The 16,383-nt window shown below is 46.9% G+C and overlaps 1 protein-coding gene across 1 annotated transcript; it reads left to right on the top strand.

Moving 5' to 3' along the window:
- The first annotated feature begins 1,112 nt into the window (after positions 1-1,112).
- On the top strand, positions 1,113-12,914 carry FKBP1B (FKBP prolyl isomerase 1B). Its single transcript, XM_039238353.1, has 4 exons — positions 1,113-1,284; positions 6,144-6,191; positions 11,106-11,218; positions 12,306-12,914. Exons 1-4 carry the CDS (start codon positions 1,248-1,250, stop codon positions 12,432-12,434), a joined length of 327 nt encoding a protein of 108 aa, XP_039094284.1. The 5' UTR covers positions 1,113-1,247; the 3' UTR covers positions 12,435-12,914.
- The last annotated feature ends 3,469 nt before the right edge of the window (positions 12,915-16,383 follow it).

The following is a 16,383-nucleotide window of genomic DNA, read 5'->3' as shown; positions in this document are numbered from 1 at the left end:
GGACCCAGTGTGTCACACTAGACTGTAGACCAGCTACACACCTGGAAGAGTCTGGACCATGCCGTGGAGCAGCCGATGGGGAATTTCAGATCCTGACCCTCATATAGTACAGTTGACCATCATCTTTCTTGAACGAAACATCCAGTTACGGTCTTTCAGTGATGCTGAAACCTAAAGTCTCTTACCTAAACACCTGGGAGAATGGGGGCTGGAGGACGGAAAAAGAACACGTCTAGGGCCCACTCTGGCTGCCTTTGCTCGGGTTTTTCTACCCGTGCCTATATTCCAGTGTCATCAGAATCATACTTCACGGTAACTCGTGGAACAGTGAGTGAGAGAAAAAGTTCCATTCATTCTTCAAGCAAATGTTACCTCCTCCAAAGATCTCTCTCCAGATTCCTGGAACTCTTTTGGCGTGGAAGAGGGGTTCAAGTCTTAACGTATTCATTCATTCCACAAGCACGAATCGCTCCACGCTGTAACTAACCCCCCACCCGTCACAAATTTCGTTCTTTGACGACACCGAGTCTACGTCAATTTAACTGTCATCAGCAGGGCGCAGTACTTTGCCTCGAAAGGTGGGAACCTACCTGTGAGTGGGGCAGAACGAGGTGGGATGCTGAATCAGGGTTGAGGGAGGTTGGGGTAAGGTAGTGACTGGTTTCCTCCCTCCCTTCCTCCCCTCCCCCGCTCCCCGCATCCCCAGATTGTTCCTACAATCCCGGCCGCCAAGCTAGAGTAGTAAGTACTACTCAGGTGCTTCCATAACATTCTGAACTCCAAGGCAGTGAGCGTATCTCCAAAGTGTTGGGTTGCCCGTTTTCCCCTAGTCTGTGGGACCAGGTTGACTCCCGAGAGCTTAGCACAGAATAGACGCTAGGTAAATTTGTGCTGAACGGATGGATGGATGGATGGGTGGGTGGGTGGAGGCGCGCGTGTCTCACGTCCCCCTCAACATCCTCCCCAGTTAACGACCCTTAGCCTGGCAAGCTCGGGAGCAGCCGCTCCAGGGTCCCTTCCCTCCCCCGGGCCCCGCCCCAGCCGACCCCACCTTTCCGCGCCGCTCCGCCCCGCCGCCCCCTTCCCCGTGGCCCCTCCCCGCGCAGGTCCCGACTCCCGCCGCACCTCCTCCGGCTCTGCAGTGGCGGCGGGTAGGCGAGCCGGAGCGCCAGCCGGGCCAGGGCCGGAGCCGAGCCGGGGTCGGGGCAGCAGCGGGGACCCTCGGAGGCGGGGCCAGTGGGACTGCGATGGGCGTGGAGATCGAGACCATCTCCCCCGGAGACGGTACTGGGCGGCCGAGCTGGGGGAGGAGGAAGGGTCCCGGGGCGGAGCCGGGCGGGCGGGGGTCTGGTTCGGAGGTGGCGCGGAGGGTGCTGAATTGGAGGCGGGCATAGGATGAGGGCGGCGGGAGGAGACCCCAGACTGGATTGTTGGGGATCTAGCAGACGATCCTCCACCATCCCCTTCCGCGCCGGCTCACCTAGGGGAACGAAGGCGGCGGCCGGGAGGCGGGGGTCTGCGGCCCGCCACCGCCCCGGGGGCCTCGGGCCGCCGCTGCCGCGGCTGGAACCTCTCGGTTATCCGCTCCTGCAGATTTCCCAGGGCAGCCTTTCAGTTCTGCTTTCCCTGCTCTGTTAGGTGAGCTCTGGAAACAGCTGGAAGGGTTCTCTTCTGTTTGGGGCAACCCTTTCCAATGCGCCCCCCTCCGGGCCTCCGGTCGGGCGGCCCCTGCGGGCTGGGCGGTGAGACGTTGTGGGGACCGAGCCAGTCTGGGAAGCGAGAAGCGCTCCCTCCGCGTCTGCATCTCGCTTTATCCTCCCCGCCCCACTCAGCCTCTCCAGCCATCCTGTACACTCCCATGGCTTTCATTACCGTCTGCAAACCGATGGCCTCCAAACTTAATCCTCCAGCTCAGATCTCCGACCTGAGTTCAAGGGGGCCCCTTTATCCAGCTGCTGCTCGACCTTTATCTGGATGTCCCACGGATAGCTAATTCAGCAAGTCCAAAACAACTCATGCTCCTTGTCCTCCCCACTTCCAAGTGCTCCTCTGTATTGCCTTTTCCCTGCCCCCAGGACTGGCACCACTCACTTCCCCAAGCCAGACATCTCTTGTATAATTGGGTCTGGATGTGCAAGAATAGCCAGTCTTAAATTTTTAAAATGAAACTTAATCCACTCCAGAGTTCCCATTTCTGCAGCAGAATTTGACAAATTTCATGTGAGGCATAAGTGACAAGCCCCACCTTCCCTAGGAAGTGAGAGGACCTCTTGATCCCAGGCCACCCTCCTTGTTAAAAGGCAGTGATTCCTAGAGGTCCCAATCATTACCCTGATTACCCAGCAGGTAAAAGCTTCTTTGACTCAGCTGGGAACCATGGTACTGGGTTCCAGGAGGCATCTTCCTGAGACCTTGTCACACCTCAGGGCACTACCATTGAGTTCTGCCAAGGGGCTGGAGGCCTCTTCTGTCTTCCTTGGCTCAAAGTAGCTTTTAGAGTTATTTGAGGGAGGGAGCGTGCATGCCCAGTGTGCGCACACGCAAGGTGGGGAGAGACAGAGAGGGAGAGTGAGAATCCCAAGTAGGCTCCGCAATGTTTGTGCAGAGCCAGATGTGAGGCTCCATCTCATGAACCCTGAGATCATGACCTGAGCTGAAATCAAGGGCTGGGCGCTTCATGAGCCACCCAGGCACCCTGAGTGTCTAAATTCTTGAGTCAAAAAGCACAGAAGGGCCAAACTACTGTACCGTTATGCTGGGGACACCTTCTTGGTTGAGCTCCACACCAAGTCCTTTCAAGTCCTTCTGCTGAAAATCTCTAGGTTCCATCTCTATAGCCCCTGCCCTGGTTCAGGCCAACATCACCTCTCACTTGGATTTCTGCACATCCTCTAAACTGGTCTCCCACCTCCAGTCTCACCTCCCTGCCTTCCATCTGGCCTCCCTAACTCACACCACCTATTTTTCTTTCTTTCTTTCTTTCTTTCTTTCTTTCTTTCTTTCTTTCTTTCTTTCTTTCTTTCTTTCTTTCTTTTCTTTCTTTCTTCCTTCCTTCCTTCCTTCCTTCCTTCCTTCCTTCCTTCCTTCCTTCCTTCCTTCCTTCCTTTCTTTCTTTCTCTTTCTTTTTTTACAAATAGTTTATTGTCAGGTTGGTTTCCATATAACACCCAGTGCTCATCCCCACAAGTGCCCTCCTCCATGCCCATCTCTCCCCTCCCTCCCCCACCCATCAGTCCTCAGTTTGTTCTCAGCATTCAAGAGTCTCTCGTGGTTTGCCTCTCTCCCCCTCCCCCACTGTTTATCCCCTTTTTCTCCCCCGTGGTCCTCTGTTAAGTTCCTCCTAATCCTCCTATACGTGCAAACATATGATATCTGTCCCTCTCTGCCTGACTTATTTCACTCAGCATAACACCCTCAAGATCCATCCATGTTGCTACACATGGCCAGGTTTCATTCTTTCTCGTTGCCATGTAGTATTCCATTGTATAGATAAACTACATCTTCTTGATCCATTCGTCTGTTGATGGACACTTAGGCTCTTTCCATGTTTCAGCTATTGTGGAGAGTGCTGCTATGAACATTGGGGTACATGTGCTCCTATGCCTCAGCACTCCTATATTCCTTGGGTGAATTGCTAGCAGTGCTATTGTTGGGTCATAGGGGAGTTCTATTGTTAATTTTTTGAGGAACCTCCACACTGTTTTCCAGAGGGGCTGTACGAGTTTACATTCCCACCAACAGTGTAGGAGGCTGCCCGTTTCTCCACATCCTCGCCAGCATCTAGAGTTCTCTGATTTGCTCATTTTAGCCACTCTGACTGGCATGAGACACCACCTATTTTTCAAACTGTACCCTGTGGACTCTTTAAAATGCATATGTAACTGTTCTGTCCCATTCTGCTCTCTGCCCCCTACCTCCACCTTGTGTTTTAATGAATCTTCCATCTCCTTCTCCAGACAGATGGTAGTCCAGCCTAGTCTTACCTTCCACACTAGAGCCTCATCTCTTCCTACCAGTCCCTACCCCCACTACCACCATTTCCCCTAGCTTTAGCAAGCTGCCTTCAAAGTTGTTAAACACACCAGTCATTCTGCAAATATTTATTGACCGTGTACTATGTAGTCGGGGTTAGAGCAGTGAGCCAGACAGGGATCTCACTATTGCCAGATTCTAGGCCTTTGAACATGTCGTTCACTCTTCCCAGATTATCTCCCTTTACTTCCTATGGCAAACTACTTATCTTTTAAGACTCAGTTTACCCGTGATCTCCTCTCAGATGCTTTTCCTGACTCCCGTATAGTCCTCTACATGTTGGCTCACTGGTTAGCCTCCCTGATGCCTTGCTACCCAGGCTTGTGGCTTTAAATTCCACCCAGATTTATAGCTCCAGTGCAGACAACCCCAGCTGCCTATTGCAGTATAAACTCAGATAGATGTCTAATAGGCATCTTAAAATTGTCAGCTGCTCAAATCTGCTCCTCCCCAGTCTTCTCCACCTGGAATTTGTTTCATCCAGTTGCCCAAACTGAAAACCCAAGCGTTGTACTTGATGTCTCCTTCTCCCTCATCCTAGACCCCATCTCTTCTCCATTAGCGTACCCTGTCAGTCCCACTTCCAAAATAGATCTATGTTGCTCTCTTCTCTGCTACCACCACGTTAATTCAAGCCATAATTGATTTCCTGTCTGGATTATCACAACAGGCACCTAATCGTCCATCTTACACACAGCAGCCAGAGTGATCTTATAAAATCTTAATTCAGATTATGTCATTCTCTTGCTTAAAACCCTCCAGTGGCTTCCTGTTGCACTTAGAATTAAATCCGGCTCTGCAATGCTGGGCATGATCTGACCCTTTCCCACTTGTCCCCTTCTCCCTCCCTTCTTTCCAGTTACCAAGCCTCCTTTATATTCTGCAAATGCTCCAGTCCCTTCCTGCCCCAGTGTTTGCACCCATGCAGTGCTTTTCCTGGCATTTTGCTCAATCTTCAAGATTCAGCACAAATGTCACCTTTTCTGAGAGGCCCTCCTGAACCACCCTTTCTAAAATGGTCCCTCTCTTTAACTCGTCCTTGTGTTTATTTCCTTTAGAGAATGATCATAATCTATAATTGTCTTGTTTATTTGAGTATTGTTTTGTTTCCCTCCATTAGAATGTAAACTCCAAAAGAGCTGCGATCTTGTCTCTATGGTTTACTGCTGTGTCCCTGAAATCAGGCCCAGGCTTTGCATGTATTGATATTCTGTAAATATTTGTGAATGATTATGCTTATTAATCCTTGATTGCAGTCATCATCCTGCATTGTAATATATTATTTATGGGTCTGTTTCCCTAACTTCACCATGAGTTCATAGATTGCTCTGTGTTTCTGGAATCTAGTCCATAGTAGGCTGTCAGCAAATGTTTGTGGAATGGGTACCTGGGTGGCTCAGTCAGTTAAGTGTCCAACTCTTGGTTTGGCTCAGATCATGATCTCACAGTTTAGGGGCTTGAGCCCCATGTCAGGCTCTGTGCTGATGACATGTAGCCTGCTTGGCATCCCCCAACTTTCTGCTCCTACCCCCACTCTCTCTCTCTCTCTCTGTGTCTCTCTTTCAAAATAAGTAAATAAACTTCAAATAAATGTTTGTGGTATGGATGAAGGAAAGTAAACGGAGTGATCAAAGAAAGGAAAATAATGGGTGCCTGGGTGGCTCAGTCGATTAAGTGTCCAACTTTGGCTCAGGTCATGATCTTACAGCTCCTGAGTTCAAGCCCCTAGCTGGGCTCTGTGCTGACAGCTCAGAGCCTGGAGCCTGCTTTGGATTCTATGTCTCCGTCTCTCTCTGCCTCTGCCCTGCTTGTGCTCTGTCTGTCTCTCTCAAAAATCCATAAACATTTTTAAAAATATAAGAAAGGAAAATAAAAAGAAGAGAGCAGAGTTGAGGAACCCAAGGGAATAAAGTTCCAATCAAATAAAAAGCCAGAGAGGTGAAGTGACTAGTCCGGCTCATACAAGGCACAGAGCCAGAACTAGCACCATGGGCATCTCCATGGTGTGGAGGGGAATGTGGGCCAGAGCTCTGGGTCGCAGTCACATCTGAATGTTCCAGGTGACTTTTTCCATGCCTTATTCATTTATCTGCCCTCATGTCTCTTTGCAGGAAGGACATTCCCCAAAAAGGGGCAGACGTGTGTGGTGCACTACACAGGTAGGCTTTGCTCCCTCAGCCTTCACCCAGACCTGTCCCTCCCAAGGGAGGTCTCCCCGCTCATATTCCTCTCCAGAGGCATCTGCTCCCTAGATCAGGCCCAAAGTCCAAGGTAGCCACGTCTTCCTGTGGCCATTTGTCCCCTACTTCTCAAGCCAGCCTTGTGGGCATGGGAAAGGGGGCTTGCAAGGTTACCTCTTCCCCATTTGTGCCAGTGGGAGCGTCTGTGGAACCAGCCTCTAACTGAGCCAAGCACCTTCATTCCCTTCCCTCTGTCATGGCAGGGTGGAGCCTGGCCCTCCTGGTTCTGTCTGATATTTTGAAATCCCTTCTTGAAGCTCTGAGAGCCCTGATCTCTGCAGACTCCCTTTTCCTCCTACAATATTATTAGAGAAGGGGAGGGTGGCTTCCTCAGCATGCCCTTTCTTTTTTCAGAAATAGACTGTTCAATTCAGTGTGCTGTTATTGAGCACCTACTGGGTGGAAGGTGCTGTGTGGGCACTGGGGACACAACGGTGAAAAGGCAGGATTCCTTCCTTCTTTGGGGCTGTGGGAGCGGGAGAGCAAAGTCATCCAGAGGCTCTGCTGCCATGTGACAGGCAGGGCGGCAGGAGCGCCCAGCTCAGGGCGCTGTGGGACTTGGGGGAGAGCCCCACATCTCCGAGGACCCCACTTGGATGCTCTGTATTGGAAGGTCAGGTGGGCTGAGGAACATTCTAGATGGAATTCCTGAGGACTGCTGGCAAGAAGATCACAAGCAGGTGTTTGTTCTAGAGAGGTGAATGCTCTGCCTTGTGACCTGCTTCCCAATGTGGCAAACTTGGTGACAGCCACTTAGCAGACAGCAAGGCCAGTTTAATTCCTAGGACATATTCAGATGGGGCCATTTTTAGCAGTTCTCTGGGCCAGTGTGAAGTGCCAGGTTAATTCTAGGCAGACGGTGTGGGTATTTCTCAACAGCTGTGTTGCTGGTGGCTGGCGTCAGTGAGCTAGAGCTGTGTGTTATCTCCCTGTGACTGGCCTAATTACCATGAGTCCCCTGGGGCCTCTGACCTGTGTAATTGATTTATCTGTTCTACATGTTGTAGACAGACCAGTGCTTTTCAAGTTACTAAAACCACAACATCCTTTTGCAAAGACTTTTCATGGTAGATACAGAGAGTGAGCAGGCAATGTACATTAAACACTAGCATCAGCCACGAGTGTGGGGAGGGACCATCTCATCAAACCCAGCAGGAGACTGTACGCGACTTTTAAGTAAACTTTTTACTTAAATATAAATACAGCAGAGAACATAAATCTAAGGTGCACAGCTCAGTGAAAGTTTTCGAAGTGATCGCACTTACATAACCACGACCCAGAGCAACATGTACATTTCCAGCACCCCCAGGCATCTCCCTCTTGCCTCTTCCCAGTCATTACACCTCCCTGAAGATAACCCGAATTCATACTTTTGTCCCCTTCGTTTGGCTAGGCTTCTTATTGAATACCCTGTAAATGGAATCATGGAGCATATACTCTTTTGTGTTTGGCTTATTTTACTAATACTATGTCTGTGAGATTCGTCCAGAGTCATTGGTTCTTTTTTATGCCCATACAGTTCATTGTATGAATATACTACAATTTATCTTTTCTACAATTGATAAACATCTGGGTTGCTGATAGTCTTTGGCAATTATGAATACTATTGATTTCAACAGTCTTGTAGGTGTCTTTTGGTGCTCATATGTACACATTTTGGTTGGGTATACACCCTAAAGTGGAGTTATTTGGGCATTGGGTTATGCCTATGCTCTACTTTTTTTTTTTTTTTTTTTTTAATGTTTATTTAGTTTTGAGACAGAGGGAGACAGCACATGAGCGGGGGAGGGACAGAGAGAGGGAGACACAGAATCTGAAACAGGCTCCATCCAGGCTCTGAGAGCTGTCAGCACAGAATATGATGCGGGGTTCAAACCCACGAACCACAGGTTCATGACCTGAGCCAAAGTCAGACATTTAACCGACTGAGCCACCGAGGTGCCCCCTACCTATGCTCTACTTTAACAGATACTGCCAAACAGCTTCCCAAAGTAGTTGCACCAGTCTCTGCTGCCATTAGCCATGTATGAAAGCTCCCATTCCCCTGTATCCTTATCAACACATGGCATTATCAAGTTTTCGTTCTGATTTTGGCCCACTTGGGTGGGTGCCCAGTGTATCTCATTGTGGTTTTGATTTACATTGCCCTGATGACTAATGAAGTTGAGTACCTTAGTACCTTTTCATGTACTTACTGGCCATTTGAATGTCCTCTTCAGTCTGCTCAAGTTTTGTCCAGTTATAAAAATTAGGCTAGCTGCCTTTTACTGATTGATTTATAGGAGTTTTTTATATATTCTGAATGTGGGTCTTTTGTTAGTTATACTGATTCTAAGCACCTCACGTGCCAGGGCCTCCCCCGCCCCCCCCCCACACTTAATGGCCTTTTTTGAATAGAAGTTCTTAATTTTGATGAAGTCCTACATATTAATCTTTTTTCTTTATAGTACTTTTGTGTTCAGCTCTGAAATATTTGTCTCTCCCTAGGTCATGAAGATACTCTTCTGTTTATTATCTTGTAGAAGCCTTATTATTTTATTTTTCATAGGTGCATCTGTGATTTGTCTGGAATTGATTTTTTGTGTGTGCATAAAGTAGGGCTCAAGGTTAATTTTTCTCCATATGATATACAGTTGATCCAGCAACATCAGTTTAAAAAAATATATCCTTTATCTGTTGCTTTGCCATGACACCTTTGTCAAATCAAGTAACCATATAGGTGTTGGTCTGTTTCTAGGCTGCATTGTTTTGGCTGAACTTGTAGCTGAAGATAACTATATCTGGTCTGAAGTATATTAAGTCATATGAAATCTGAAGAAATCAGGGAATGAGAAAGCTAATTATCAAATGGAGTGTGTGTGTGTGTGTGTGTGTGTATCCATATGTGTATATGTCTGAGTATGTATCTGTGTAATTGTATGTAGATTTGTGGATCTAAATATTTTCTTAGCATCTGTTTGACCATCAGGGTTTTTCTTCTGAATGTGTGCTTAAGTGCCCGTGAGCACACGTGAGTATCTCTGTGTATATGAATATCTTAGCAACCTGTGTGTATGCATGAGTTTGTGTAAGAGCCCCTTCTTATAGGATTTTCTCCTTTGCCTGATTTAGTATGCAGGGCAAGAGTCCAATTTTCTACCTAGAAAGTAGGAAAATAATACTGTCCCTTGTATGCATTTAAATTGTAGGAATTAGAGGAAGTAAAATCACAGATGCTCAGACATTAAGCTTGTCCAGACCGCCTGTGTTAAACATGGCATATCTGAAGCCACGAGAAAGGGAGTGATTTGCCTAACTTCACACTGAGTTAGTGCCAAAATGAAGTCAGTATCCAGTCTCTGAACTTACAGGCCAGATCTTTCTCTGGTCTCAAATTGGCTTTTGTCATGGTCTGTGGGCTGCAGGAAGAAATTGTGGAAGAGCATTGTTTACAGGTCTGACCTTTGAACCAGTCACCGATAAGAACTAAAAATACCAAAACAGCTCTTGAGGGAAGCCTGGCTGGCTCAATTGGTGAAGCATGTGGCTCTTGATCTCAGGATTGTGAGTTCGAGCCCCACATTGGGTGCAGAGATTGCTTAAATAAATAAACTTAGAAAGAGAGAGAGAAACAGTTCTAGAGCTTAGACAGCTGGAGCTGGAATGAGACGATATTTGTACATCAGGGATGACAGCTGGCTAAGGGGGGCTGCAGACTGTTAGAGAGCTCTGGGGTGTTCCAGGTTCAAACAGGCCCTTTTAGATCTGGAGGCCACCATTTACTGGCTGGGTCACTTTACTGTGTTCATTGCAAGAAGAGATGATGTGGCCTTTTTTTTGTTTGTTTTGTTTTGTTATGTTTTGTTTTTTATGAGCAGGGGAGAGGGGCAAAGGGAGAGAGAATCTTTTATTTTTTTAAGTTTATTCATTTATTATTTCTGAGAGGGAAAGAGAACACACACATGTGGGGGAGGGACAGAGAAAGAGGAAGATACAGAGTCTAAAGCAGGCTCCAGGCTCTGAGCTGTCAGCACAGCGCCCAAAGTGGGGCAAGATCATGACCCGAGTCAAAGTCTGACCCTTAACTGACTGAGCCACTCAGGCACCCAATGATGCAGCCTTTGAGTTTTGCATGTTGGGGGGACCTTGGGAAATCAGGTGAGGACTCAACCTGAGGCAGAAAAATCCTCAGGCTGAGGAAATAGCACAGAAAAAGTTATAAAGAGTAGAGGTATTTGAGAAAGGTATATTTGCAAGGTATTTGAGAAAGGTGTGACCTGAATAGGACATGGTAGGGAGGAAAGGAAGAAGAAAGCAGAGAGAGGGTTATCAGACAGGCAGTAGCTAGATCTCAAAGTGCCTGTGCACAGTGTAGGCATTTGGATTCGGCCACAGGGAGCTATTGACTATAGCATCCTGTTAAGCAAGGGAGTGATAGGATCAAATACATGTTTATGAAAGACCATCATTCTGGGTACAGAGTAGAGACTGGAAAGGAGGAGTGAGAGTGGAGCAGAAAGACCAGTTAGAGGGTGTTCCTGTGCACAGGTGAGACATGATGGTGGCTTGGTGTGGTCCCAGTGCGGTGGCAATAGAAATGGAGAACATAGAACATAGGTAGGTTGCAAAGATATGTAGGACTAAGTGATAGGCCATATTGAGGGGGTGGGTAAGGCAGAATGCAGTATCCAGGTTTCTTGCTTGGGCAACAGGACAGGTGGGGAGATCTGAAGAGGCACAGGTTGGTACAGAATAGGAATTCCATTTTAGACATGTGGACCCAGAATGGGGCGGCGGGGGGGGGGGGTTAAGTCGTGGCAGCAGCTCTTCTCCACCCTATTCTTGCTTTCACAGGAATGCTGCAAAATGGGAAGAAATTTGATTCATCCAGAGACAGAAACAAACCTTTCAAGTTCAGAATTGGCAAACAGGAAGTCATCAAGGGTTTTGAAGAGGGTGCAGCCCAGGTAGGATGAGGATTCTCATTAGGGGGGGTTTGAGGAGTCGGAGTCTGGGCTCAGTACGCCGCCCCTGCCCTAGCACAGACTGCCACTGCTTTGACTCTACTGCTAAGGCATGGTGACACCATCTAGTTTCAGCCCTTGGCTTTGTGCCCCCCCTCCTTCCCTTTCATTGCCAGCATGACTCCTTTAAGTCACTGGGGGCTCTCATTCCAAGCACATCCCTCCGGGCTTGCTCAGAACTCGCTCAAGTTACCAGCTGTCTAGGACTGAGGCAGCCAGAGAGTTGGGATGGGGTGGGCCAAGGTATTTTTTTTTAACTTAAAAAAAAAATTTCAGACTTGCAAAAATATCACAGAAATAGTTCCCCTATATTCTTTACCCAGCTTCCCCAAATGTTACCGTTTTACATAACCATACTAAAACGATCCCGTTACATTAATTTGTGATCAATTACACATTAACATTGATGCAGGACTATTAACCAAGCCATTCAAATGTTGGAGTTGGTTATTAAAATTTTTTAATCGATTTATTCAAGTTTCACCATTTGTCCGACCAATGCCGGACGTTCTTGATGACTGCTGTGCGGAGCCTGGTTCCCGCTCTTCTCCCTTGGTCTGTGAAGTCCTATGATGCTCTCTTAGTGTAGGTCGCTTAGCCCTCGCCTCCTTGTGATGGTCTCTGATTGCTTAACGTCTTTAATGGACTGTTCCTGTCACCTCCTCGAGTGCGTACTGGTACACGTGCTGTTTATACACCCTCTTTAGTTTCTTTTGGAAGGGGGTGAGGAACAATTAGGAACAACTCGAAGTGTTTGGGCCATGCACTAAATGAATAACCAGCAGTGGTTGTCAGATGAATGGATTTGGGACTACTTTGTGGAAGTTAGTGCCCCATGGCGAAGTCTCTGCTAGTCTGAGGCAGAATCTAAATTCTGCATCACTTCAGTGTGCCACACAGAATATTCATCTCAGATCTTCAGAGTTACCATGAGGATGGTTTGGGAAAATGCCATAGTTATCTTACTTTTTTCTTTTAAATCAAGCTGGGTCCTCTTTCTCCTCTCCCCATCTGCCCCCATCCCTGCTAGATGAGCTTGGGGCAGAGGGCGAAGCTGACCTGCACCCCTGATGTGGCGTATGGAGCCACGGGCCACCCTGGTGTCATCCCTCCCAATGCCACCCTCATCTTTGACGTGGAGCTGCTCAACTTAGAGTGAAGGCGGGAAGGAGCTCGAAGCAGCGGGAGATGGCTGCTGCCCACCCTCCTAGCCTGCTCTGCCACTGGGACGGCTCCTCCTGCTTGGGGCTCTTGATCAGCGCGCTAACCTCACTGCCCTGTGGCATTATCCATTCTCTGCCCAAGTTGCTCTGTATGTGTTCGTCATTGTTCACGCGCATCTTTGCTTAAGGAAACTTCGGTTGCAAATCAAAACATTTCAGGTTGTGCATTTTACGTGATGCATGCAGTAGCCATTTCTGATCACAGGACACAGATTTCTTGTTCGCACAATCTACACTGCCTTACTTAAGCCAGACACACAAGGTGCTCAGACATGAAATGTACATGGTATACACAGAGGGACTTGAGCCAGTTACCTTTGCTGTTACTTTCTCTCTTAGAATTTCTGTTGGCTGCTGACTTACACAATGTCCTCTTTGGAAATGATATGTAAAATAAAGGCTCTGTGCTTGACAAATTCCTGTCCATCCTTATTGTAGGAAGGAAGTGCTTTAAGGAATACATGAGCCAGTTGCCCTTGGGAAAGAGTGGAAAGGAGGCTTCCAGGTAGCTAGGAATGATAATAAACGTAGTAGCTATGATGCATTTATACACGCTGAGCCTTGTTCTGTATATTTTTAAATAAAATTGCCACCAACCCTCTAAAGAGCCCTACAAGGTAAGTATTAACTTGCCACTTACCTTTCAGGTTCAAAATTCTTCTCTGAATAACTAAAGGAATGTATTGTGTTCAAACCCCATAGTCTAGCAATCCAGCATAGGATTTGAGCATTTTATGTGACCTTGCAACCTCTGTCTGTTTGAACTTAGAGAAGTTCCCCTCTGCCAGATGGAAAAGAACACCGTGTGCCTGAACAAGTGAAGGTGTGTTAGTCTTGGAGCCATACACTCACACTGGGAAGTTACTTTTGAAAAAAAAAATGTGTGATTCTGAGCTTGTTTTTGTATTTACTTAGTTTCATCCAGATTTGCTCTCACATTGGGGAATTACTTCTGAGAAGAATGTAGGATTCTGAACTGGTCTTCACATAGATTGCTTATTTCCATCTGTATTTACTGTAACTTACGGGAATTCCCAGTTAGCTTTTAAAATCAGCCCACTTATTGCTGGTGGGTTGTGTGTTTGTCAGAGAAGCTTGGGGCAACGTGGTTAAGAGATTTTTCTTTTGACATAGGTAAGGAAAGCTCTTAACCTTAGGGTTTTCTTGTCAGTGAGGATTTAGAATTAAGGTCGAGGAGAGGCTGGTTAAGTTAGAATTACTTCATTTTCTGCATAGATTCACATAATGTCATACATATGCTACAGGTTCACATCATCTTGTCTACTTCATCTACCTCTTTTGTCTCTATGAAGTCCTGGCTATATTCCTCTGCTGAGGATCACGGAGTTAATAGGCACTGCTTTTAAGATGGAGAAAATGAGGGGCAGCTCATTCGGTTAAGCATCAGACTTCAGCTCAGGTCACGATCTCACGGTTTGTGAGTTCGAGCCCCATGTCGGGCTCTGGGCTGACAGCTCACAGCCTGGAGCCCGCTTTGAATTCTGTGCCTCCCCCTCTCTCTGGCCTTCCCTCACTCACACTCTGTCTCTCAAATATAAATAAACGTTAAAATTTAAAAAAAAAAAGATGGAGAAAATGAAATGAGAAAGGGACTGCTTTTTTTTTTTTTTTTAAGTTTATTTATTTTTAAGAGAGAGAGAGAGAGAGAGTATGAGTGGGGCAGAGGCAGAGACAGAGGATCTGAAGCAGGCTCTGTGCTGACAGCAGAGAGCCCGACATAGGGCTTGAACTCATGAACTGTGAGATCATGACCTGAGCCAAAGGCAGACACTTAACCACCTGAGCCACCCAGTTTCCGCAGGGCTGTTTTGCTTTTAATCACCCAGTCCCTGGACTCACTTCTGTTGTGGGAGCAGACCAGCCAGAAGGTGCTGCACTCATTCCTTTCTGAGGAGTTTCCTTCAGAATATCTTAGTTCCTAACTTTCCTTGACGACACAGATGTCTGATAATTTCTCATAACGTAGCCTTTGAGACATACACGTTCTCTGCTGTGACACCAGTGGGATAAAAAAAAATGGCATCAAGGACCATTTAAGGTGTCCACTATAGAGTTGTGAGTACGCATAGCCTAGGTGGTAATGAGAGACACCCACTCAGGGAACCAAAACCAACACACCAATGCAAATAACGACTGGCTTGCACCTGGAAAGGATACAGTAGTCTTTGCAGGCCCTGCTTTCCTGGCACTCTTAAAAGATGATGCAGAAAATTAGGAGACAGCATGCTGACGAGTTTGGACATTGTCCTGTGAAAGCCACTGAAAGTTGTTCGGCAGGAGTGGTGATGAGATCTTTGTCATACCAGTTATTTTCAGATTCCTAGTCAACACTCTTCTCTTTTCATACAAAATCTTTCTTAGAAACTCAAAATTTAACCTGGGTGAACATAAAGCAGGCTGGGCACATATGTGCATGTACATACGTATACAAGAACACAATCATCTCTTGGACTTTTTTTTTAAGTTTATTTATTTTGAGAATCAGTGCACGTGCAGGGGAGGGGCAGAGAGGGAGAGAGAGAATCCTGTTGTGGAAGGATTCGTTTTAGACATGAGAGTCAGGAGCTTTAGTTCCAAGTGGAAAAGATCGGTAAAGTACCGAGGTCCGTTGTTCACATGACTTAGTGGAAATGATGTCCACGCTGACCCTGTGCCAGGCTCTGGGGTGGCCGGAGCCTCCTGAGAGTATGGCACCATCCTCCGTCTGGTAGAAAGGGCAGCTGGCCTGGGAGGCGTGCTCGGGTCACCAGAGTACATCCACCAGGGTCACAGGCCTGCGGCCTTCTGAGCCCAGAGTCCACAGTCACACCCTAGTTGCCCGTCCCCATCAGACTCGGAGTGACAGCAGGGAACAGTGAACTCAGGAGGGGCGTGGAGAGTGGGCTCCGTAGAAATGACATCCATGTGGCTCCATCCAAATCATGAGATTGCAATCTGAGCCAAGATAGAGAGCAGGACGCTTAGCTGAGTGAGCCACCCAGGCGCCCCACCCCTTGCACTCTTAAAAGCAGTTTGAAAAGCTGAGGCTTGAATGCCTGGTGAAGTGGACTGACTTTAAGTATATCCTCAGCATCACAGCACACACAGACCTGGCAGAGCAGGTGTTCAATGTTTATCTATAGAATTAACGTTCTTATAGCTTAACTGGGACAGGCCACAAAATTACCAAACTATTGGAATTTTTAAAGCTCTTAGGCTGGGTCATGAAATTCAGCTGACAGACAAATCCAAATGATGGACTGGCCATCACTGTCAATAGAAGCAATTTTCCCTTGTTATTAAAACAACTGCCCTAGAGGCAAGCCAGTCTGCACGTAGACAAAGCATACTGAAGTCTGTTTTCCCCTTACCAAAAAGCCTTTAATGTTATTTATTTTTATGAGAGAGAGAGAGAGAGCAAGATGGGGAGGGGCAGAGACAGGGAGACAGAGGATCTGAAGTGGGCTCAAGAGCCCGAAGAGCCCGACATGGGGCTCAAGCTTACGAACTGTGAGATCATGACCTGAGCTGTTCAGATGCTTAATCGACTGAGCCACCCAGGCACCCACCAAAAAGCCTTTTAGAAGATTACTTTTAAAATTAGTAAATATGTAAAGGTGCACCATGTATTACAAAAATAAGGAATTCATAAAGGCATTTATAAGAAAATTAAAGCTATGGTTTCCTTTGTCATCTCCCTGCCCTTTTTAGAAATTACTCTTTTATAGTGCTTTCAAAAAGCACTGACATAATTAGTAGATAACGGTAATTCCTTCATTTTCAATAGGCTTTGAAAACAGCTTATTTTCTTAAAGCTAAATGCATTTAAAAGTAAAATAGATACTTTTTGTACATTTGCATGATTCAGTGCTTATACCCTTCAAA

Source organism: Hyaena hyaena, unplaced genomic scaffold, assembly GCF_003009895.1.
Source record: "Hyaena hyaena isolate Hyena2069 unplaced genomic scaffold, ASM300989v1 scaffold_138, whole genome shotgun sequence".
Classification (NCBI taxonomy): Eukaryota; Metazoa; Chordata; class Mammalia; order Carnivora; family Hyaenidae; genus Hyaena; species Hyaena hyaena.
This window is presented reverse-complemented; position numbering and strand designations above follow the sequence as displayed.

Coding starts and splice junctions, on each gene's coding strand:
- FKBP1B (XM_039238353.1), top strand. CDS start 1,248: ATGGGCGTGGAGATCGAGACCATCTCCCCCGGAGACG. Junction 6,192..11,105: donor GTGTGTGGTGCACTACACAG/GTAGGCTTTGCT, acceptor TTGCTTTCACAG/GAATGCTGCAAAATGGGAAG. Junction 11,219..12,305: donor TTGAAGAGGGTGCAGCCCAG/GTAGGATGAGGA, acceptor CATCCCTGCTAG/ATGAGCTTGGGGCAGAGGGC.